The following is a 25,781-nucleotide window of genomic DNA, read 5'->3' on the forward strand; positions in this document are numbered from 1 at the left end:
ACACACCACCTCAGACACACCGCCTCAGATGACCAAGCGCAGAATGTGTAGGCTATGGTGCAAGCCTGGGTTCGGCTGGGAACGAATTTACATCGCACAATAAGGGAAGCTTGAGCGGTACACGAGCGTGACAGTACTTACCGGTCGACCGATATGCAGCAAAGGTGAAGTATGCTCGCCGTCGAGAAGTAAACGTCCAGGCTGTTCCACACGTCGCACATGAACGATCCGAACAGCCACCTATAAGCGATAATGGGATGGAGAGTACATAGTGCAGGAGTGTTATTAGGGAAATTCAACAGGAGCTTTCCTTTTATTGTATCTAAAGAATTGAAATGAATTACGCTGGGAAGTGTCTATGAAGCAAACCAAGAGTCGATGTTTTGGTGTGATTTTTAACACGATTTGTTTGACAAAGCTGACATCAGTCTGAAAATACATAAAATGAGTAGACTAGCAACACAATCATTCTTTCTAGTCGCTCGTGTCACTGAGACACACTTCACCGCTATCGGCTACATACGATGCGGTGTATTTTGTGAGAAAACATTCGCCCACGTTTTGGGCTGCAAATGGGTCGCACGGTTGCATGGTTTTAACTTTACAAAACACCTGCTGCAGCACACAGGGAAGGTAAACTCCCCATGTAAAGTATCAGCTGCCATGCACGTCCACGCTGCTCGTATTTTTAGTTCCATTTTCATTCCATGTTTTTTTTTGCTGCTCTTCTCAAACAAACTTTGTTACACATACACAGACAATTTTGCAACCCATTTCACAGTCACAGATCCCCAGCAGCAACTACTCAACCAGCCAGTAACCGGTACCGTCTGCAGCGGCGAACACATTCAACGGCCAACGAACCAATTGAGACGGAAATTGAATTTTCCGAGTTTGTCGTTAGCTGGGGACACAAAACGAAGAGAAGAAGAAAAAAAGCCCCTTGCATCATCCACCAGTGTCACAAACTTTAACACATGCAGTTCTATTTTTCATGTTTTTGCTCTGCTATGCCTTCAAGAAAGAAAAAAAACTATGCCCTGCGTTCAGAAACCTCACATTCCCTGGTCGTCAGCGCCGCCAGTTCAAGGTGAACGTTACTCGAAGGTTCGCAAATGAAGCCGGGGCACGACCGCCAACCACCGCTGGCAGCAGCGTAATTTCATTTGGCGAAATTTAATGCTGATCGAAAACGAAAGCATTCGATAATTTGATTGTTTGCCGACAACAAAGCTTTTAGAACCATCGCGAACCATTTTTCGGCGACTGCGGCGCGTGTGCGCGGTTTTGTGTTGCGTTGTGCGCAGTGGCGGATGTAGGGTGTTGGGGGCCCTAAGCGTTAAAAGAAGTGGAGGCCCCACGTTTGGTGTCGACCGGGGGGGGGGGTTTGCATATTGCTGCATAAGGTTTTGAATCAAACACACTTTAATGGTTTGCTGGCAGGGGGGGGGGGCTCAGAATCCCTGTACTGGGCCCCTATAGTTTATGAGTCCCTTCATCCATGGGGCCCCTATCTAGCACAGAAGATCTCGCTGAGACTACTGTACACACTGTTCTATATGCTAGAATTACCATACACGGGGCCCCTACGTTGACGGGGCCCCCCGCGGCCGCTCAGTCCGCGCACCGTTAAATCCGCCACTGGTTGTGCGCCAGCAGAAGCAATTTGCGCTTTTGGTGGCCGATTGTACTTCAGACGTGTTTTGATTTGATGGTGATCGTTTGTGGTTGGCATACGAATGGCGTGCAATGGTACCAATTAGAGAGGTGTTTGCATGCGAATGGCAACGTGCAGTGGAACTACATTTGGAGGGGGTTGTGTGTATGATCGTTGTTTGGGTTTCGGGCACCCAATCACCTACCTTCCCGACAGCTCTACCGATGCGTTGAATGTCATCGCACAGAGTGCTACCAGCATATCCGCCATTGCTAATGATACTACAAAGTAGTTGGTTATTACTCTGCAAAGAGGAAAGAAGATATAATGTTGTTAGTGAATGTACTCGAATGAGAGAGAGAAAGAGAGAGATAAGCATCCGAAGGTCTTAGTGATAAAGACAAATAATTCTAGAACTCAACAAAAAGTATTTGTTTGCTTTATTACACTCGCACAAATATGTACACATGCTGGTATCTCCCAAGTTTTCCCATTTTTCTGATTCCCGTCGTCGATCTTGTTGACGATCTTTACATCCCGCCACACTAAATGATCTGTGTCCTCACGCTCTACTGCCTTTCTTTGATTGTCATAGCGTTTGATAGCTCGCTGCTGTGCACAACTACTCCTTGTCGTGCATGGGAACTGCTCGTTCGCTTGCCAGCTAGCAGCTCTTCTATCTCCTCAACCTCCCAGAGTTGGGGAATGTTGGTTTACGATCATTTTTAAAACCCATCCTCCTTCATCGACCACCAGTGGTGCAGGTTAGAATCGTGCCAGAAAGCAAGCCAACAGACAAACGGAAATAACGGCACAAACTTTGTCCTTTCGGGATCCTTACCCCCATTGGCGAGCAACCCCAAGGAAACCCAGCAGTGACGTAAAGGCTGCCGGTAGAAACACAGCTCTCACTAAATCTAATCAAACAATTCCTACTCCCCATCGCTCTGTCCGTCCCACGCGGTGCATCCCTCGGTCGAGTGCGCCGCAAGCGGTATCGTTCTTGCAAATTTCATTCTTATCTAACCAGCTGCTTCTAACCCGTGCCGGCACACCAAGCCCTTGAACAGTGGCCCCGGTCAGTGCCAGCGGGGACAAACTCGGGCACGAAACGGAAGCACAGAAAATGAGCAGCTTTCACTGCCACTCCCGTTCCAAACAATTTACTCGCTGCATCTTTAATGCTGTCGTTTACAATCTCCGCACGATGAACGAACAATGGAATGGAATGGAAAACGCACACAAACACACATACAAACACACACACAAACCACACTGTGCCATAACCAACACTATTGGGTGGAAAAGCAAAAGGGGAAGGGAAAAGCGAACAATCGCATCAGGATATCCGCACGAGCAACGGCAGTCGATGATTTCTTGATTGGTTATCGTTAGTTTTTACGACTTTGCTGTCGGCAGCGAAGGAATGTGCCATAACCTCAATCAGAATACAGTAGAAGTTATTTCGTTTGATTCGTTTTAAAATGCAATGAACTATTTTTTTAAGACCATGATAGCAGCAACGTGCAGTCGGGCTTGCGGCTACCGTCAAAAGGCACCGAGAGGCTGCGGATGACAACAAATTCGCTCGCTGCTGCACTGTTGCTTGCAAATTACGTGCGATGGCATGACGCACAGTGCAGTGCACATTTCACTACATTTTCTCTTCCTTTTTGTGCGGCTGCGGGCAATCTCATTACACACACTGACTGACTGTGACGGGGACAGGTGAAGCGAGCATTTGCATTTGAGGGTACAATGTGTCACGAGCGGCGGCTGTGTCTGTCTTAAAAGTTTTAGCCACTCTAGTATTGTTCAGCAAAATTACATTATGCAAGGTGAGGTGGTGTAGCAAAGGTAAGTTATGAATGTGCAATTTTTTAATGCATTAACAATGTGAGAAACTTATTTAACGAGTTCCATTCTGAAATAAAGAACGGGTTTGTGGGCACAACGCGAACGGGAGTGAATTTTAATCACCCACCATTACCGGTTACACACATAGCAGTGAAAGTCAAACAGGCGCAAACACTTGAAGCCCTCACTTTCTTCAGCCACATGATACATTACGGCCAAACACGCACTCACACACGGTTGAAATCTTGCCGGCTCAGACGATGCGGAACGGTACAGCCTTGCCAGTTTGCAGAGTTGTGACAGAGCACACAGCCAATCCAAGTTGCATGTCACAGGGCAATGAATGCGCCGGTCCGATTAAGGAAGTTTGCAATCAGTGAACCTTTGCCATCATTGTTTGCACCCGCTACCGGAAAGAGCGTACACTTTACCAGCGACTATAAGCGCGTTTATATCCATTTTCTGACCATTTATTTGTAGCTTTATCGACCAATCCGAGAGCCGTTCCAGCACCGGAAAGGACAGTGTCCCTCCCAATGTTGGGGATGGGCTTGTCCGGGGGGGCTACTTTCTCGACATCGTTATTGATTTTGCCGATTTGATTCAATAAAATAAATATTATCCTTCGAGCGATTCCGATCGAATCAATGCGTCTGTGCGTGTGTGTGTGTGTGTGTGTGTTTGTGAGTACAACCATTGTTTTCCTATTCTATTCTGCTACAGCCAAACGAGCAAGGCAAACAAGAAAAGGGGAGAAATGGAATAAAAAAACCCTCCAAAAAGAGACAAAGTATGGTGGGACCAGGGGAAAATGGTGAAACACGAAAACACGCTTCTATCCGAAGGCAAAATACCAACTTACCGTGGTTCTTGTAGCTCGGTGGAAGCGAATCCCATTTCCGTGAACATAATGGAAAGTGGGGCCCGGGGTTACGGGGGTAACCCCCTTGTAGCTGGGTCCGAAATGCGGGCCAGATTACACACGTTCCCGAACGTGGACGATATAAAGCTCGTTCGCTTCGAGCAGTAAGCCCGGAAATCGATTCTACGCAACGAGAGCGAACACAACGCAAATCCGGCAGCATTCTATTGAACAGGGCGAAGCTTTAATTCGAAGCTTAGCCTGCGATGAGCTCATGGGCACAATCCATCAAGCGGGAGATTTTGAATTGAGATCGTTTTATTAAAGCTTTTAGTGGAACTGTTGGCTGTACCAGAGAAGAAGGGTAAGGCTGAACAGCATTTCAGCGGCGTACGCTTTTATTTGTGAAGAAATTCAATTAAATAGAATGAATATTAAGCTTACTTTATTAAGTAGGAAAACTTAAATCTGTCAGTTCTATCGAATAAAATGTCTATGTTTGAATGACAAAATGACATGATTTCGATCGTCAAATGTCAAGTTCTGCATAAATAAAACATATTTGGAAATACAACCTGTAGATTTTCTCTACTATAAAAAAAAATTGAAACTTTCATGTCAAACATACACTTTCTTTTTTCGTAAAACGCTTCACCAACTCGGGCACGGTAGTTCATTTCTTACTTAATCGATCCATATTCCCACATCGATGTGTTGCTACGATTCGTACCACTTTTTCCTCAAAAACATTCCCATCCCTCCCAAACGGCAATCTCAATCTGTTCGCAAACACCGTGCGCCCGGCACGATTCAGACCGCACCGGGCCACAACACGGATACAAATCTGTCCCTGAGCGCCATTCCGCACGGCCCGCTTCCTCACACTCCCTGCAACACAATCTCCTTTCAACCAAGCCAATAATTCCATTTACACGCAATATTTACCCACGCAGTCGTGAGCGAAGGATTTTCTTGACCAGCAATTACCCGCTGGACGAACACGGACGGACGGACCGGACTGCTTGGCTGCTCAGACTGCCCTGGGATGGTTTGCGCGTGGAGCGAACGGCAGCAAGTAAGCGGAGAAATGGAGCAAGCGGAACATGGGTTGCGTTTTTACTTTCAACTCCACCGGCAACGGTTGACCGGTGAACTGGAGACGGACTGGTGGTGTTGTTGTGTTTGGATTGATGTACAAATAAATGCTTTCGAGGACGAAAAGGGGGGGGGGAGGACCTTGGTTTTGCACACTGCGCTGTGCGCTTTCCCCGTGACTGATGTAAGGACAAATTACAGCTGAGCAGTGGTTCTCGTTGGCCCCGGCTGGTTCGCTTCCTATCGTACGGTTGGCAGTGCTTGTGGGGTGCAATTGTGATGAAACATTCATCATGTTTTCGCTCGAAATGTGCGTGCCGCAAGCAGCGGTGCTTTTGCGGGCACTTTAAGTAGATAATTACATCTGCGTTAGCACTCCCGTAATGACGCTCAATCGCTTTTGGTTGGGATGCGTTTCTACGAAGTGCGATACGATCACACGCAGCTAAACACTCTCTCCCGAACTGTTCAACACTCTATCGATGGGTGGGCCTAAATCACACATTCCCCAAAATGGGAGCGAGCTGCCCATTGCCAGTTTCCCCTTCGCCAGCAGACACATAGCAGTATTGTGGAGATTTATCACAGCTTTATGCTGCAAATGAAATCAATTTACGTGCCTGTCGAACAGGAAGGATTCGTCGTATTTCGTGAACCATGGTGGCAGGTGAGCGTACCAAACGGAACGTGCGGTGGAACGATTTATGAAGCTCCTTCTCCCATGCGTGCGCTATACGATGCACGTTTCACCATTTATGCCCGACGGCCAGCAACGGAGTGGCCACAAAACTCAAACCCATCTTCCACAATATACACTCCCGACTGCCCCACGGAGGCTGTCCAGCTTCATTGGCTCAGACACCGCAGCCGAGAAACCGCCGAACGATGCCGACAAGCAACGTGCCCCGCAATACCGACACGGACGGCAGACAGGGGCAAGGGGAAAAGACACTTACGCGTAGCCTTCCGTAGGAATGCGGTTACATGGGTGGAAACACGTGCGCTGTGCATAGCTGCTGGTGGTGGAGAGCGAACGGCAGCAATTAGTACGTACAACAGGCTTCTCTCCCAAGCGGCGCTCTACGCAGGAGTGGACGGGTGCAGGGATTTAACATAGAGACGGCCTTATGGGAGGATTTTAAGGTATCGTGCGACCGAACCTAAAGCTGGAGACGAGGTGATTCGGTTTTAATTTTTGCCTTGTAATTTTGCAAGCAATAATCTGCGTACCGGTTGCGCCCTGTGAACCTTTCTGCTCGTGGGCGGCTGGCGATTTGACCGTCCTGCGTGGGAACAACATGATTCGCCCGAGTTTACGGTCGTTTCGGACAAGGGCAATTAATTGGAATGGAAAATAATTATGACTACCGGTTGTGCCAGCGGGGCGCTCTGCTTTCAGGAAGCGGTGGAACAATGTGACAGCGTGTGGTGTGCGAACAATGTTTGTTCCGTTAGCATGTTTATTGTGATGAATTTCTCGTACTGCAATGTGAAGCATGTTACATCGTATTTCAATTAACAGCGCAACATGCTTGTGAACTTAACCGTTGACTTTGTTTAGATTGTCTGCAACGATTCAGAGTCATAAAATACTCGGAATGGTTTTATGCTTTTGCCGGTTTTACAGACTGGTCTCATCTAATAATCTGACCAGGTACTACCAAAGAAACTATTGACTGAAGCCGAATACTCTCTGGTACCTTGTAAAACTACAAATAAACGTCTGCCTACCCAACTGACATTTTCGAGCACGGATTATCGGGAATTCGTGCAATTTTTCTTAAACTGGCACCTTAAACTTCTCTTAAACTGCACCAGTTTAAGTTAATCTCGGAAAAAGAAACCCTTTCAAATCGACTCTGAAGTGAATTTTTTGTTGTTTCTTTGTGGTTTCGTCGGGAAAAAAAACGTTTCCTATCGTTATACTTCATCATGTCACCATTTTATACCTAAAAAACACTGAATTTTCACAAAATAACGTCACACAAAGTATGCTTTCGTTCTTCATCGAAAACAAATGCTATGAATGTAAAATGAACTCGACGCCATCGTTCATCGATAGAGGAAAGTCTAATATACAAAAACACAAAATCTTAACACTTTCAACAAAAATCCACAATTTCACGCGTTTCAAGTACTAGTCTAGCAGATATTGAAAAAACATGTTTTCGAGAAAATGTCATTTAGGGAATCAATTTATTGATCATCGTTGTTTTCAATCTCATTGCAAAGTTGTCAACTTTGATACAACCGGAAGTCAACGGCAAACGGGAGCTTTTCTAATAGTGAGGCCCTTCACGATTCTAGTCAGTTTTTTTGTGTGGAGTTTGACAGTTGGAGGCTGAAATCATGTAAACACTCCATACAAAACCACACAAAAAACTAGCCTGCAATTTTCAGTCTAGATCAAGGTGTATGGATATTAGGAGGTGAAGTGCTTCAGAGCAAATTGACATTTCACGACTTGACATAACAATACTGTGGGCTCCGGTATTAAAATCGGGGAGGGCTGGAGGGGGGTATAGAAAATTGTATGCGATTTGACATAACAATACTCAATGATGGCGCCCGGAAAACGCGCTAACAATTCACCTCCTTAATAAACACACCTTGGTCTAGATTATTCTAGCCTCAAAGCTAGAATTAGATTCGAGTACCTGCTCGAAAACACGGTGTTGTTTACATTTACCCCAAGGTGCATTAAAGAGATCACGTGGTGTAAGCTAGAATCAAAGTGTATGTAGTCCAGGTGGTCTCATAGCATGTTTTTAAAACCAAATTTGAATATCACGTTTTGACAGGATGGGTGAAAACTTTTGTTCAAGCAAGATTTCTTGAGGCTTGACGAATACTCTAAACACTCTTAAAATCATCATTCAGAACCAGAAGCGATAAAAATCGGTGTTCTATATTCATACACCTTGTGATAAGCCCACCTGTATATTAAACCGACTTAGAAAGCTGCTCGAAAACTGCTATACAATGCAAACAGCTGACAGGCTGAAATTTCAGCCTAAGAACTTACAACAGAAAGGGCCCCAGTATCAAGTACAGCTTTTGCAAAATTACATAGCAGACATATTTTTGAGCGATAGTATAAATCTCTTACAAAATTAAAAATGAATTTGGGATGCTGTAAACGTCAAATCACAAATTAAATCACAAATCAAAATAAATAACATTACAGCCTAATCACCAAACGTCAAATTATGAAAAAAAAATTTAACTTCGTTCTTATGTTACATTATTTACTTTTTCATTCCAAAGTATATGCTTCAATACTAAAAAGCTGTACATTTTATAAAACATTGGTTTTCTATGTTCTTGCCAAATAGATATGTTAATGGCCTAGTGGCCTTTACTAGCGTTGTTTACGTATTAATACTTTCCGTGAACTGAAAAGTTTGGAGATTTCTAATCTAGGTTACGAAAAAGTGAAAAAAAGCTACAACCACCATTCCTCAATTGTAATCCAAGCACGAATTGAAACTCGTCCTTGTTCCATTCATCCACTTTTATAAAGAATAACTTATAAGTATCTGTACTTTGTACACCGAATACGTTTCTTTGGCGTGCTGCTAACAAATTCCAGCAATTTTGTTTTAAGTTCACTTGACATCTTGCATACATAAACAACCTCTCACAGGGAACGCGAAAGTTTGGTTGCCACAAGCCCCACCGACAAAGTCAATATCGTCCCATCACCCCTTGCGCGCTGCATGGTTTTCAATTTAATTATATCCTTTTTCTATGGCTAACCAAAGAACATCTCGTGAAAAGCTCTTCAAAAGGTATTATTTTTTGGTCCCAGCATTTCGTTACGCGCGTGTGTGTGTGCGTGTTTACGCTCGTCCTAAATGTTGGTCAGAATGTTGCAAAAGCAAACCTCGTCAAGAATAGCCGAACGGTGAGTGTATGCAGAGCGAATCTCGAAGTCAATCTGCACAAACAACACCGAAACCATACACCGCCCCTTGTTTGATTAGGATCGCGTTGAACTTTGCGATAAAAGTGTTTCGCTCTAGCCCCATCTGCGTAAGCACTCCGTATTTGCTGACGCTTCAAGCGGTGGCACACGACTAAAGTACATCAGACCCGGTCGTCACTGGCCGCTGACTGGACGGTCTAAATTTACGCTCGCACACTTGAACCTTTCTGCCCAAAGGAGAACGTTTGCTCAGCTTAACAGATTGTGCTTTCATCCTTTGTCCACGCCAGCAGCAGTAAAAGCAGCACCGTCGCTGTACAACCATCCATCGAAGGAAGCTTCCTGCACTGGCTAAGAAGGCGATTTCTAACGCCCATTCCAGCAAGCTCTTATCAGTCTTTACGAAGCCACCGTAAAGCGGCGGGCAGACGATTCATCATTGAATCATGACGCAAATTAATCATTTAGCACACATACACGCTGCTCGTATGCAGCATACAAACACACACACACACACACACGGACACGGCCACTCGTTACGCCGAAGCAGCCGAAGCCAAATCTCAGCCCGCAGCCAGGAATGCATCCACTCTGCAGTCATTTAGCTGAAACTTGAGCTACGTATTGAAATGGGATTTACCCGGCAGCGTGCACTACTACCGACTTTTCCACCACAACCATTCGGATCGAGTCATCGCCACAAACCGCACGCTCTTCTGCCCGCCACGCGAATCTCTTGCGCGCTGCGGAAGTATATCGACCCGATGCAAAGCAACATCCCCACGGTGCCAAGATATCGATGCCGCCGTGTATTCAGATCGATCGATCGAACCGAGCTTGACTCCTCAGTTGGCCGTTCCAGTGATGGTGTGATGTTACCTTCGGGGAACGGCTTCTCTGCCTGCTGTGGATAGGTTGAATGAAATGATGGCAACCGATGGTGGTACGGGACGGCGCATCGAATGGAAAGATGATCGATAACCGTAACCGGAGACTAATGCTACCTAAAACATTCACCGCAGGAATGGCTAACGAGCTTAAAGTTGGATGCGAAAATGAGGTGCTGGTTTGCGATACGATGTGCTCTTTAATATTTTAATGATAATCGAGAAGATGCTTGACGTGAATATTTAAAAATGTTGTTTCTTGTACGAAGAATCTAGATGCAATGTGATTAACTGGGCCAAGCGCTTGGATATTGAGGTGCTGCTTATAAAGTAGGTTACTGAATTCATGATGCCATCCGTCCGGACGAAAACCACGATAAAACCTTCCCATGCATTCTGTTTCACCTTCGCGCCATGCGCACATAAGCTGGGTGGCAATTAATTGAAGGATTATTCTAGGTGCCTAGTAAAGTCACTCGGTCACCATTAGCCAGCAACCGAAGAAATGAATCAACCAAAAGCCACCCAACCAGCCACCTTTCCGAAAAAGGACCCACTCACCAACCCCTTGGCTGCGCAGCAAGAGCAAATGAATGGCAATGAAATCAATTTTTGCTCATCCATTCCTTCCCTGTTCACCGGAGCCGGGATGAAAAGCTCCGTGCTCTCCGGAGGCAGGAAGAAACGCAGCAAGAAACAGCGCAATTGCCTCACGTCTTTCGCTGAGGGCTCGGTCGAGGCCCGAAACGCTCCCCCTCTCTACAATCCAATCAACAGTCGAAGCAGTTCGATTTCACGCGCGCTCGAAATTGAGTTATCGTTCGCTTTCACCCAAAACCAATTTGCCGAATTCGACGAGCCCACTCGCACACCACTTAGTGTGCGTAGGGATGCTTCCGATTTTTTGTTTGTTTTTTACTATCCCTGCTTTTCTCTTTGTTATTTCACTAGTTCGCACCAGGAGTTACGTGCGCTCGTACGGCGTGAAACTTTGACATCGCCCGCCATTAAATTTGGATCATAAAGCCCATAAGACGGGTCGGCATGGTTTGTCCAGGGTGCTTGCAAACAATCGATCTATTGTGCACCGCAAGCCTGTTGGGTGTAGCGGAGTAGGTTGTGTTCAACCGTTTAAGCTCCGTTTGGCAACGAACGATCGATCCCATTAGGCGCAAGGTTTAACCGCAAACAAGTGATTTCGCCGTTGGTGAAGGTTATGATGCGGTTGTGGTGAACGGCTTAAAGCAGCCCAAACCAACCCGATTCATGTCGAAAATAAATCAAAGGTATGTATTTTCATGGACATTGTAGTATGAGTATGATATATTTAGAGACAACGACTGCTTAAAAATAGCGCAGCAGCCACTAAAAGCAGAACGTTTGAAATGGTAATTTAGCAAGCATTCAGCAATATATAATTTAATCAATTTCTTGAAACTGTGTAAATGAATTTTACAACCCCGTTGTTTAACACGAACATCAGGAATGCAAAGCAAAACACTCTCAACCAGTAATTAAATACAATTCCCACACTTTCCTCTCCGTAACAAGGAGCAAACACACATGGCTGCAATGTACGCGTTGTACATTTGAAACACCGCACAAACAACTCCACCCTTCCGAAGCTCACAAAATGGCTGGTGCGAGCAGCAACCGGTGCAAGACACAGCGCTAGAATGCTTTGAATTAATCACAGCCCTTTGCAGCACACAGTCAGCCCATCCGGAGCGACGGTAGAGAGAGCATCCGAAACATGATATTTCCCAAGAACAACACAACAAACACCCTCGCGCACTACAGCACATTAGCAAAACAGCTCCGTCTCGAAGTCGATTCATCGACCCGTAACCTACGCGGGATGGCACTCAACACAACTGCACAGCCTTCGTCGTAGCCCCGTAAACTGACGCTTTCCACAACCGCCGCAGCGACGGAAGAAAAATGGTCCACTGTCATCCTGTGACAACCTGCGCCAGACGGGAAGTAATTAGTGCTTTACAGGGCCAGCTTGATCTGCACGATACATTGCGCAAAACTTTCGTACCGTCGTAACGCGAGACGAGACACTGGAGAGGGCGCGCGGTGAGGTGTGACGAAGTAATGCCAAAGATTGATTTTCCTCTCCCCTTACCGTGTCGCTGCTGCGTATTTTGTACACTTCACTTGCACGGAAGCCAGAAACGGAGCCCGCAGCACTCGGGGGGGGGGTAACATTCGTCATGGCAATCATCATTTTAATATTCATCACACGCGCACGACATTGATTACAGTTTTCATCGTGTGCTCACTGTTGATATCGATCAAACTTTTGGATCAACTTTTCCCGCTCCCGGGGCTTGATCAGTAGCCGTCCTCAGCCGTGCACGTGGTGGAGCGTAGAAAGAAAACTTTGCCTGAAATTGTACACTCGATCGTACAGACGAGATAATAATTCGAATGAGGAAACTTTTTCCAGCCAAGCGTAGTTGAGCAGACGAAGCAGCAGGCCATGCTTCTTGCACATTGAATTATCGAACCGGGTGCTGCTGCAGTTCTAGTTGCCCACGCTGGTCGGCACTGCCACCCGCCGGCAAAAGCAATATACTAATTGAACTGTGTAGAGTAGCCAACAGGCTCGTCGCTTATTTATCATTTACAGCCACGCTGCAATCGATACCCGGAGCAGTGAAAGGGCAAACGAGCGAGTTCAACGATTTTTGCATCGATTTCCTTCACCAGTTTGGGGCAGCAGCAGCACCGGTTCGAAAGCAGCGCTACCGCATGTGGCTGAATATTTCATAGCCCCTTTCCAGCAAAGCAGCTGAGGGGAAAAAAGCTTATGAAAATAATGCCCTCTAATACCACCAACGTTTGCAGCAAGGGAACGAGACGGAAGAGCACAAATGTATGTGTCAGGGGGCGTTCCTTTTTTTCCACAGAAGCGTTCCGAAGCCACTACAACAATAGCAAAACAAACCAACGTGGAATCGAAACCAACGTGGAATCACTTCACAGCTATTTATTTATTAAACAGCACGGAATACGAAAACAAACTGGCACAGGGTGGGCGGGAGGCCATGAATCTAGCTGAGAAATCATAATTGAAAATCGTGTGTAAATGTGCGTGCGTGTGTGAGTGTAGTGTATAATTTATTGTGTTGAAAACTGCGAAAGCAACCATCACCGGGGCGGTATAATAACCGTTGGGCGCTTCCCGGAACCCGGGGAACGCAAACGTGCAAACATTGCGCATCAATCAGGGTTGAAACGAATCTGCAATTTCGCGTTTCCATGGCAGCATCCTCTTTCGCGTCTGTCGCTCTATTTTGACGGCGTGTTTTGTTGTTTTTTTTTCTTTCCTTGCGACAAAAAGCGAAAAACGAAGATCGATTGATCTAGACGACATTTACCAGTATCAATAAATCAACAGGCCAAGGTGTTCATGGGATTTCGCACCATTTTCCCATATCTTTCGTCGAAGCGATCCTATTGATTAATGCAGACGAAAGCAGTGAAAATCCTCCTGCGTTTACCGAAAGCTCACCTGGTGGTGAGGTGGGACGTCGTCGTGGTGCTTTTTCACGTCACTACCGATTCGATTCCGTTCGCACCCCAGTACTGGGAAAGGTAAGCCAGTTAGGCGGTGTGTGGGGTAGTGGTCCGCGTGTCAATTACCTGTCAAACGGTATTTGTTTCCCATTACGCACCTGGTGCGGCTGGTTTCCGCACCAAGGATCAACCTGCTAGTGCTCTTAGGTGCTGCCTGTTTGTTTTTCCTTAGTCCGTTCGCTTTTGTTCGCTCTCAGCTCAACAAAACAGAAGCCAAGATAATGATTTCGACCAGCTGGTCCGTTGATTGATTTTTCTCTTCTTTTTTTGTTGTTGCGTACCTTTCGCTTTCTCTCGATCTTTCGTTCAGAATATCAATTAACCTGTCCTGGCGTTCCGTGTTCCGCGTAACGGTGGTCAGCGTTTGGCTTGAATAATTGGTTTCCCCTTTGCTGACACATTGGCACGGGTTTTGCATTATCGGGACGGAGTGCTGAAATCGTTCTTTGTTTTTGGCTGCTTATTTTCTGTTCGCACAGCGTTCAACGCGACAGTTTCAGGAAATTTGTTCCCGCTACTAAGAGTATTGCCACTCAGAAAATTGAGCAGGTGCAAATGACACGGTGCTTATAAGATGAAAGGCTACCCTTCGAACAGGAATCTTGTTCATAAAATTGATTACCATTTTCTCTCACACCAAAGAGCACTGATTGTTTTTTTAACTTACCAAAACTGAAAGGCAGTTTCGTCTGGATGCTCAACATTGCATTTTACTAAATCCCTAAAATTACTTCTTTAAACCAGCATATTCCCTTCCCAAACCCACCATACCAAGCAGCTACAGCTTGTACTATGAATAGCAAAACGTTTTCACCTTCCTCGTGACGTACACTCCCTCCCATTAGGATGATCGAATAAATGCAAATAAGCTCACTATTCAAACGAATATGTTTCCCAAACTCTGCACACTTGCAAGCTGGCCGTAAGTCAAAAGCTTCATACTGTCTGCTGTGGTTCTTGTTTCTGTTCGGAAGAAATTGTTCCGAGAAATCCTTTTCCACTTGCACCAATACAAGCTGCTGCGTATACGTTTGCATATCATTTCAGCAAACGCCGCTGGAACGCACCCACCCCATAGCTCCAAAGTGTCCGAGCACCCTGCTTAAATGCAACAAAAAACGGACCACCGCCGTCTGACCATCAGACCGGTTTGGTAACGAAGAAAAATTATCATAATCCAGCGCGCGATGTTGTGTTTCCTCTTTTTGCACCATACTGTTTATACATATTGTGGCTCCCATCAGGACGCTCTCGACTTTCCCGGCCAACGGCAAAAGTGCCTCGACAGGACGTCTTGAGTTTGGACCCGTACTAAACCACCCCCGGGGCAGCACAGGTTTTGGCACGGAAGAAGGAAAACAAAAGTTTGAATATCAATTACCACACGGGAAAGGGGAAGATGAGCGCAACCGTGAAAGTTTCTATCAGTATGTAGAGCAAATAATGATATTGTTATCGAAAGTTGGATCGAAACAAGGAGTTTCAATGCACAATGGCGGGTACTTGAATTAATGGTTCACTCCAGGATGGTACAGCTTGTTCAACATTTTAAATGCCATCCGTCTCGCTTAAAGACAAGTTTGATGAAATTTATTCAATCTGCACTTTTAAAATTTTGTTTAGCTCGAGTTTAGCACTGCTAGTGAATTATTCATGTATTGGATGATGTTGCACCCGCCAAACTGTCGCTTTTCCCAAAACAAAACAGACAAAAAATACTGCGCCGCGCGACGCCTACCTACCTTAATTTTCTATTTTTGTGCACCGAAATGATAACGAGTGCATTGCCTAGCACAGCCCCGATGATGATCGATCCGAAGATGAGACTCTTCAAGCACAGCACCGTCAGCTCGACGAGCCGATCGGCAGGTTCTACGATTGTTGACGCGGTGGGTACGGTCAGGTTGACCGCGTTGGTGCCCGGCCCGACGGGCTGGTGGTCGCCGGCCGCGCCGGAGGTAGCGTCGCCGGTACCGTTCCAGCCACCGGCTGCCCCGTCCACTTCCGGCCCACCGGACGTCGGTGCCATGGCGAGGGAGGTCAGGGTGGCCGATCCGGCCGACGCTAGGGCGGACGCGACGGTCGCCAGCGCACCGGGCAGGGTGATCGGTTGGGTGGCTGCTCCGAGGAGCGCGTTCACTTCCGGCTGCGCTGTCGGTGGTACACTGCGGCTGGTGAACATTTTCACTCGGTGTGCGCTTTCGCATCACCCACTCACTTACACCACCGCACACACACACACACACACACACACACACTCGTACACTTCGCTTTCCCGGCTAGGAGTTTCCCTTTATGTCCTGGCAGCACTGGCACACATGTGTCGATTGCACTTGCTTACCTCATATGTACACACAGACACACTCACACACTCGCATTGGCGTCCCGGAAGCAGTGGCCGGCCGGATGGGTGTGGCGCCGTTGCCACTGGACGCACGGGACACACTCATCGTACATCACGCGCCAACGGATCTCGTGCCCAGCCCAACGCAATAATAGCCCCCGGCGGACGATTATCCTTTCGCCGGGGACGGTACGGAGACAGCAATCAGCGCTGCCGCAGTTCGGCACGCTCGGGGCAGCTAATTTCACTCGCCTTTTTCGCGTCAAAGGGAGTAGCATGCGTGGTGGTCCGCGGTGCGTTTATTGTTCGCATTTAATTAAGTGCCGATTCGCGTACGCGGGCCCGCTTGCTCCGTCCGTCAAACAGCGGCCGTGGAATTGTTTCACATATTTTTGTCGTTTCGTTTGCTGCTCTGTTCATCTGTGCGCGTCGGCGGCCGAGTGCGTGCAGTTCATTAAAACCTGCGAACGGAAGGAGAATAAAATGGGACACAACGGTTAACAAACAAGCGCGTACGGTGAAGGAGTGTGGGAGTGCAGAGTGAAAAGCAACAAAATGTTGACCATCAAAAGTTGATCCTTCCGCCGGCTACACCGGCTTGATGAATGAGCTGATGGGCACAGAACGCCACCCAGAGAACGGAATGGAAACGACCAAAGCTTTATGGTTGATTAATATGTCAATCGCACCATCACCAGTGTCCCTCGGCTGACCATAAACACGCGCGTAATCACTTGGCTGACATTGTACGCCAAACAGCACACGCATTTATTTGCGTACGGCTATCGATTACTCGTTCCAGTATGGGAACAGTGTGTATTACTACTTCCATGTGTGCGCTTTGACTTTTTGCTCCAAAGCAGTCCGCATCAATTTCGCATCCCGTTTGATATGAAAGCCCGTTTTGTGGCTGCGACCGTCCACCACAACTGACCACCGTTGTGCAAACTGTCGCAACGCATCACTCTTTTAATGCTTCGATTCTGTGGGATCAAACATCCATCCGATCAGGCAAGAGAGAAAAAAACCAAAAACAATCCGATGAGCAAACAGAAACAGCTTGCCGGCATGCAAAATGCGAGGCCAATATGTGGCAGGCGAGCTGTATACTGTTACCCACTCATCGAGTTATTGGATGTGGACAGCTGCAATTAAGAATGTTTACATGGGAATGACATTGAAATCAATAAGCTTTAAATATATTGCAGTTGAATCACTCGTAGGCAGATGCTTGATCTATCCTCTTGCTTTACTGTCGATTACTCCAGTATCCAATAACATCTTTGATCAACTCTATCGCAGCTCCAAAAATGATATACCATCTGCAAACGAATGCAACATTTGAATTTCATTCAGTAATAACAGCATCTAGTAGCTTGATTGAATACGCCTACTATTGATGGCAATAAATCAGCTCGTTGCAAATTAGTGATGCGTATCATTCACACACTCTCCATACACCGTGTCGATATCAAACGTAACGCAAATGACATATATTATTAATACCAACAAAAAACGCCCACCCGCGATCTCATTTGAAAAAGGCAAACAAACGACAAAAATTACAGTCACACAAATCCTGCGCCAACAAAACTCACGTACGAAAAAATACCATCACACGGTACACGGCGTTGAATACACCCAATTTAAGCGATGCTAACATCGTTTCCGCACAATAGAAATGGATAGTATGCACGAGCTTCACGAGCACGCCCCGCCCGCAGTGCGCTTTCCGCGCTGCTTTCCGTGAGCAAAAATAGCTCAATCAATATTTAACATCATTATGAAAGTCAGTCAAGGTACGAAGGCCACCCCGAGAAGACTTACCAGTGCCCTTTCTCGCTCTCTCTCTCTCTGTCTCTGGATGGCATACGCCAAGAGCATCCCCTGCACATACGCCTGCACAGCCACACATGCACTCCGTACTGGCGGCGGTTCTGGATACCGCACACTCATTACACCTGGCACCGCACTCAGTCGTGGTGGAGCATGTGCATAGCAGCGTGCACAGTATGTAAGCGAAAAAGGCAAAATGGCAACAACACAAACACACTGTGCAAGTTGCAACGCTTGACACACGTGTGCATACGATGTTTCCACCTTTCTAGCCCTGTAGCACACGAGGGCCGCCTGGTGGTGGTTTGTTTTTGAATGGCAGCAACCACCTTTTCACCTGCTTGTGACGGTGTCATGTACTTTAGAATGTGTTTCCACTTCCACGTTTTTTTTTTCTTCATCCACCACCACGACCATCTCAATGCAGGCATGTTTCAAATTGGGTCACCGGGAAAAAGAGGGATTTTGCAAGGAACAATGCCGACCTAAAAATGCTGGCCCAAGTGTTTAGCCCGAGCTCCTTATTTTAATTCCCGTTCTGCTCGAAAGAAGGGAGAGCGCTCAGAAAATCCACATAATATCGCAGCCAGCGTAACACAATACGCCCCTGTTTGCAACCGTTGCCAGTGCCCCGCACACACTCGCAAAGGCGCTATTTTTGCTCGAAGCAGGCAAACGTCTCATATTTATTGCGAACATTTTAAAGCCTGCCCTACGCGCGCGCCGTCGCAACACAGCGCAAGAGCCGGCGGGGCTCAAACGGCAAGCTCCAATTGGAAAGTCATCCTGCGGCGTCCCTTGCATCGCCGTTGCAAGCTGGCAGTGAAAAACGATCCTGGTGCGAGTCGGAACCGTGCCGCAAAACATCTGGCAAGCGCACCGAGTGCATCCGGGCGGTGGGAAATCATTGCAAAAGCGCCACCGAGCATAAAACCCGAGCAAACAGGAGTCGAGGGGCTGAGCGAGCAGGCACGCGTGCCTGAGCTGCAATGAGTTGCCGCGGCCGTAGCTAAAGCGATAATGACCCGCTTTTTCGCTGCCAATCCGATTTGGCTTTGCTGGGACCGTTTCAATCCCAAAGCGCCAAGCACCCGTTTGAACTGAATCCCATTTGGGAAGTGTGCCAAGTTCGTTATCGGGACAAATATGCTGCCGGGTTGGAGTTGGGCAGTCTGTCTCTTTCTCTCTCTGTCTCTTGCTTTGGTGTTTCCCGTGGCCAGATCGATCGGTGGCTCGGATTTATCACATCGAGGTCACAGTCACAGCCAGATGGCAAATTATATGGCATGACAAGGACAAAAGCTTGCCGCCGTTCGTCGCACGCAAATCACTGTCAACTCAGCGTTGGTCCATCATGCTTTGGGAAGCTTTTTCTCGCGCATGAGAATCAATACGAGCGAAGAAAGAGGATGGGCCTTCATCTAGCGATCATGAATAAATTTATAACAGCACCGGGAAGGGGTTCGTCTCCTGCATCGAGCAAGCAAAAAATAAAATAAAGAAGGAACAAGATAGCGACATCAAACTCGCTCCATCATCGGCGCAAGCTGGCATCGAATCGATAAAACTAATTAAACTTAATTTAATCCCTTCTTCACCGTGCCTCCGTTCTCTCTCTCTCTCTCTCTCTCTCTCTTCCCCATTTCGGACTGTACTGTAATGCTTTGGCGAGTTACTCAGTTACTCAGTTGACGCAGAAGCACTCCCGCTTGCAATCAAATCATTACGCCGATCCTCCAAACCGGGCAGCGCGGGCAAACCGGGGAAATAAAGCAATTTCGGCGCCCAGATTTTTGGCATAACTCTGCTGGTAAGCAATTTTAAAACCGTTTTAGCGACTAATTTCATTTCCCCCTTGAGGCGTGCGCTGCGTCGAGTGCTCGGTAGCAGTCGTGTCCCTTCCCGTTGCTCACACACACACAAGCACACACGCTTGAAGTACGCTGTCAAGGTAGGAACGGCGCTCATCTCAAGAACCCTTGCCAGCACAGAAGGAAAGTGCTGCCTTTCCATTTCTTAAAGAAAAATCAATAAATTTTAGGCGAACTTGCTAACAAAGCAGGCGTGCACGCGGTGGCAAAAAAAAGGCAAGGCGACCCATCCTTTACCGCCACCGGTCGGGCACGAACGAGCGGCGAAAAGCAAAACGATGTCATTTTACGGTACGGAAGCAACCAATGTACCCCCGTGCGGAGGTTTTGTCATACCGTACCGTACCCTCTTGGAGTTTGGGCGGACCAAGGGACGCGAGGTAGTTTAGCCACTGGGAAACACCATTTCGAGGGAAATCCGCACGGCAGAGAGGCAGAGAGAAAACAATCCGACAAAAAGGCAACAAACGGGATAGGAAGAACTGCGAGCAACATCACCGCCGTAAGTGAGCCCCAATGAAGGCAGAAAAAGTGCTTCCCGTTTTGGCGAAGGTTAAATGGCAAACGGATTTCTTTCGCCCTGCACTACCTGCTTTATGGAATATCCGGCATGTCCCTAGTAGCTGGGTGCTGGTGATGGGGATGAGTTCGTCTGTTACCTGTGCCTTTTTTGCCTTCTTCCTATCCGACCGTAGCGATGGAACGGTAATCATAAAAAAAAGGATAAATTCCCGCAACGCGTCCCCCGGGCCCCGGGGCGAAGGCTGAACTTACGATGAAAAAGTAGGAGGAAAATTTCATTTACTACAAATTAAGTATTGACATCACGGCTACCCGGGTGTCCTTTGCAGATGCCTTCACCCTTTCCGCCCCCGGTTCGAGGGCAGTTCGCTTTTCGCAGTGCAAAAAGGCCGGATGCAACACACCGGAGCGAAGAAGCTTTCCCAGAAACGTGTGCCGCACCGCGATGGCATGCAAAAGGAGCTGGTACGTAGCTGAACAGTCTTTGGGGTCGTTAAATTATGGAAAAAGGTAAGGTGAGATGAAACCAGCGCCAAGAAAATAATACAGACGTTGACAGCGTCTTCGGCTGGAGCGTTTATGTGGGAACGAATCGCCTTACAGGTTGCCTACCTTATTCTCCTTCTCCTAAACACTTTTTGCTCCTTACGAGCCGCGTGAAACACACGGGCCTGTTTTCTTAATTTATTATTGCCATCGCTATGTGATCAACCTTTTCCAGATTTATGGCATCACATTAGCGCGCGCTCGTCCTCCCTCCCACCGCGGGTAGATAAGAGAAGCCGATAAGAGTGCGCTAGAGGGAGGAGCGTCTTAAATAGAAAACCGTTTAGATGATGGATACGAGGCTCTAAATCGATTCGCAACGTTTACTTTACCAAGCGGTGGATGTTAGCAACAAGCTTTAGGTACGATGGGATGAAGGGGCCCGGTGAGATAAAGGTGCATGTGAACGGGTATATTTTAATTTCACAACACTTGGGCCTCAATAAAAACAAAAAATGCGCTGGATAATGATGCATAAATCAGCTCGCTCTGGGGTTCCATCGTAAATTTGGCATCTTTTCGACCGAAAAAAAAGCTCACAATCCTAAAACACTTACACCCCCCCCCCCACACACACACACACACACACACACACACACACAAATGCCGTAACAGAAGACAGTGACAGCTTCTTGTACGGCTAGCACGCTTGCAGGTGGCTTAGATAAGAAGGATTACGCTGGCGAACGATATCGTTCAGCTTGCGGCTAAAAGCGGTTGGAGTTTTTTTTACGAATTGTTTCGTTTCCTTTTTGTGCTTTCAAGCCGCTGTTTTGGTTGTGGGTTTTTGTGTGTCTGTTAGCACTTTTTTTGCATCATGAAACGAAAGAAGCTTTCGCTCTCACCAGACGAGAGTTTTTGCAATCCAGAGCGAGCGTTTTCCGCGAACACTGCGCATCAAGGGATTGCAGCACGGTAAGCTGAACGCTTTCGGCGATGGTTGCCACTCTACAAGCAAAGCGCTGATACACTCACACCATTCCGACAAACCTATTATCGATAAAGCCGCAGCCGAAGGCATATCCATAACTTCCCAGAACTTGTAAAACTTCCACTGAATCAAACTGTTCACGCAAAAGCATTCGCGGAAGTAGTCACAAACTTATTTGCAAATCAGAGCACCTACTTCCTGAATGTGTAGCACTTGTTTCGAACGAACAATCGAGCCATCCCCCGATCGATTGTTTTTTCAATTGAGTGCACAAAAGAATGAACTCCACCTATTGAGCCCGTGCCTGTCCCGTGGATTATGACTTGTGAGCAGTGTTTCTCGGAACGATCGCTTGGAAGTGTAGCTGCTGCAAAATGGATATATCCTACACAAACAGAACCACTTATCTACAAGGGGTCCGGGGCCCTGGAAAGCACAACCTTTTGTGGAGTGTTCCGCTTGCCTGTTGAAGTTTCTGTTCAAAGCGACAACGGGCTCTGTAAGCGGAGAGAGAGAGAGATCAGGGACAGAAAGTAGAAAGCGAAATGCTTAACATGGAAATAGCGTTAGAAGATGTGATTTTTTCCCTCACACTTTCATGATGCCGCCATGCAGAACCCATTTGTTGTACTGCCGTATAATAGACGCTCTTTGGCGACGGCTTTCACCAAGCACAATATTATGACAATCAAACACGGGACACGGACCACACACAGCCATAAAATGGGACTTGTATGTCGGAAATTGAAAAGCACATTCTCTCCGATTGTGTCGGGTTCTTTTGATGCCAAATCTTTACCATCCAATGCTGGACTGTTACCGCTTCCGCTGCTCCCTAGCGAGGCGGATAGAACGAGCTTTACAAGGTTCAGGACCGCAACGCACCGATGCTATGCCGACTGTGTCCCAGCAGTAATCCACTGAGGCTCGCAAATATTGGTTGTTAAAAATTAAAGGTCCAATCTGCTATTCCCCTGACGGACTGAGTGCTATTCCCGCACACGACCGTTCCACAAGTGACAGCGGCTCTCAGCGGTGGTTAGGCGAGGCAGAATGCAGAGACTCCTGCTGCCTTTTATTTTCCTTCGTTTCTCTGTAATCTTACGATTTTCCTTTCATTTCCCCAGCCAAGCACAAATAATCTCCTTTCGCATCCTTTCGGGACAGATACTGTACTGCTGCTGCTGCTGCTGCTGCTGCTGCTGGGAAATCCAATCAACAAATCGATCAGAACGACTTTCACTGACCCTTTCGCAATGTGGGCGAGTGAGTGTGGCACTGCGTACTGAAGTTGGATTACCGGTACGGTTAGGTGATTGGGTTTTGCCGGATTCATTAACAAGCCTCATTCTCGGGCTCTTACTTCATACGTTTCTTTTTGGATAATGAAAATAGGATATAGTGAAAGTATTATTAGACCGTACAACAGGGTTAGAAGATTACTTAGAACAAACAACTCTATTTCAAATTGCTTTTCTCACTCATTTGCTGCATCCCGGGACTGAAATATTCAACTAAAAACTATCCTACACACGAGTAATAAAGTGATATAGCTTCAGCTGATCAAAGTTTTTCACGCAAAAAGCAATCAACCAACTGAAACCTAAACAAAACCGGGCCCTGCTCCATATTACGGGAAAATAAATATAGAATCCCCGTCGGTTGTGTGTGAAGTACGCCTCAAAAGGAGCAGAAAAAATCTAACTAAGCCAGTTATGAGGCCACCAAGCGTTCGCGTACAGTAGCCAGAATAGTGGACCGAGCATCCGGTAAGCATCAGCTAAGCAGCAGGGCAGACAGCAGGAACAGCCATAGAAACAATGATGCTGATGTTCACCGCAGCGCTTGTGTATTGTCAGGTAGTATGGAAATTCTTTTCAACCTACTCATATGCATACCACATCCCATTTGCATCCGTCCATCGCTCCGGATCGCTTCCGTGCACTGAGCGAGAGCAGCAACTAACCACATCCAGCGCGTTCGCGCGCCATAATTTATTCACATCAATAATCATTTTTATGCCAAACGTTCCATACGCTCCTCCTGCGGTACATACGCATCTGGTAGGTACAGTGCCAAAGGACTGTATTAAAAAAGTTTTCCTACTCTTTTGCGCGCTGTGTATTGGTTCGACACTTGCGTCTGGCTGGAAATAAACACACACCGTGCTGTGCTGTTCGAGTGGTTCAAGTGGGAACACTTTCTTTTTACGTACACATACAGCAAAACGTAGCGCAAGGTGAAAGAGACAGCAAAACATTTCCCACCACTCAGCGGGTGGCTCTTGTATGAACTTTGGAAAAAAAATATTATATACATTCCAGTTTTTCCCCCCTATGAATGCCCCCGTATTCCGGGTGTAACGTTTCCGCACACGTTCGAATAGATTTTCTTGTGCCTGGGGGAAGAAAAACGGTAAGGAATGCTCAAGCAAAAGCTTTGCGGCAAAGCCCTCGCGCGGCCATACCATACAATAATGGCTGGGTCAAAATACGCTCGAAAATCAACCGTTAAGGCAGTGGATTTGCTGTCGATGCTTTCACCGTGTACAGTGGTGCGAATCGGTGGTTGAGCGACGAAAACGCGATTACAGTTTGATTTGGATGGTTGGCGAACCAAATTTAAGGATGATATAGGAAATATCAACTAATGGCGCAACGGTTAAAACGTATCCATTCCTTTCTTATCCCACAGGTCGGGCATATTCGGCTATTAGTGGCTTATTTTAATTTATTTAGTAATCAGTAAATATTCATTATTTTATTCTATTAAACCCTGATTATGATGTATTGCAACTTTTCAAAATTTTCTGAAAGATTTCCAAAATGGGTAAGCCATGTCTTTTATACGCCTGTAAGGCATCTCATTGCATACTGACAGGCGCTTAGCAACACACAAGCCAATGATCGTTTTAGGCATCTTCAATACAGTTTGATACATGTTTTATTGCAATTGATATATTTTCCACAGTAGCATACACATGTTTGTGGAAGTTTACAGCAGTGTGGAAGTAGACACGATAGTCTATATTTAACAGTAATCTGTTATTTAACTCCCAGCGTGCTACACGTGCTCTATTCAACGCTCACAGTGATGCGTGTGTGCGGGCTGAAACATTTCGCCCCGTTCTTAGAATCACTTTTCCTATTTCTAGAATGCTTCCGTCCATCTTCTAATTTGGCCGTTTCCCATTCTTGTCAAAGAACCGAGGCACGATACCGGACGACGATGCTAGAAAGCTTTCGTTTATTTTATTTACGCTCCAAAGGGCTACTACCACTTCCTTTTAGTCCGTGCTTGAACCATTTCACCGACCGAAAGGCCGGCCCCGAACCCTTACCCTAGCAGTGCGCTCGTAATGGACTCCGAATGGGTAGACCGAAAACAAACATCACAATAAATCTTACACGAAAGGTTACGATTTTTCAAGGCTTCTGGCTGCTGCCCATTCTACAAAACTGGAGCCTGGGTGATCATACGTTTCGGTAAACGTGTCCGTGCGTGTGTGTGTGTATGTGTGTTTTTGAATGCTTTGTAAAACCATCTGACCTTCCAGGATACTCGCACTGGTGATCTTGGAAGTCGTCAATTAAATTCCCGTGCTCTCGCTCTCACTCTCTCTCTCTCCGCCCACGAATAGTCAGTCCGTTTCACTGAACTGAACCCCACTGTACGGTACATCAATTCGCATTTTTCAACTTCATTGCTTCCCAGGATCGCTATCTTCTCCCGTACGCTCGTGGCCTCGTGTTTCAAGTGGCTTGCCCTTGATGTGGGCGTTCGTTATTTTTTTTTTGCTTTCTCTTTTTTATGGAAACGCGCTCCTTAAGATGGGCGAATTCCTTGACGCTTGGGGT

General features: G+C 46.8%; 1 protein-coding gene across 6 annotated transcripts in view; it reads right to left on the reverse strand.

The window, feature by feature from the left end:
• The window catches only part of LOC120894138 (octopamine receptor beta-3R-like), a 60,801-nt gene that overhangs the window by 26,849 nt on the left and 8,171 nt on the right, over positions 1-25,781 (reverse strand). For all 6 annotated transcript variants that reach the window (XM_040296540.1, XM_040296538.1, XM_040296541.1 and 3 more), the window contains 3 exons: positions 15,617-16,679; positions 1,863-1,961; positions 142-240 (listed from right to left, as the gene is read on the reverse strand). In XM_040296540.1, the coding sequence (XP_040152474.1) occupies positions 142-240; positions 1,863-1,961; positions 15,617-16,056 (638 nt within the window). In that variant the 5' untranslated portion in view covers positions 16,057-16,679. The remainder of the gene's footprint in view (positions 1-141; positions 241-1,862; positions 1,962-15,616; positions 16,680-25,781) is intronic.

This window comes from Anopheles arabiensis, chromosome 2, assembly GCF_016920715.1.
Source record: "Anopheles arabiensis isolate DONGOLA chromosome 2, AaraD3, whole genome shotgun sequence".
Classification (NCBI taxonomy): domain Eukaryota; kingdom Metazoa; phylum Arthropoda; class Insecta; order Diptera; family Culicidae; genus Anopheles; species Anopheles arabiensis.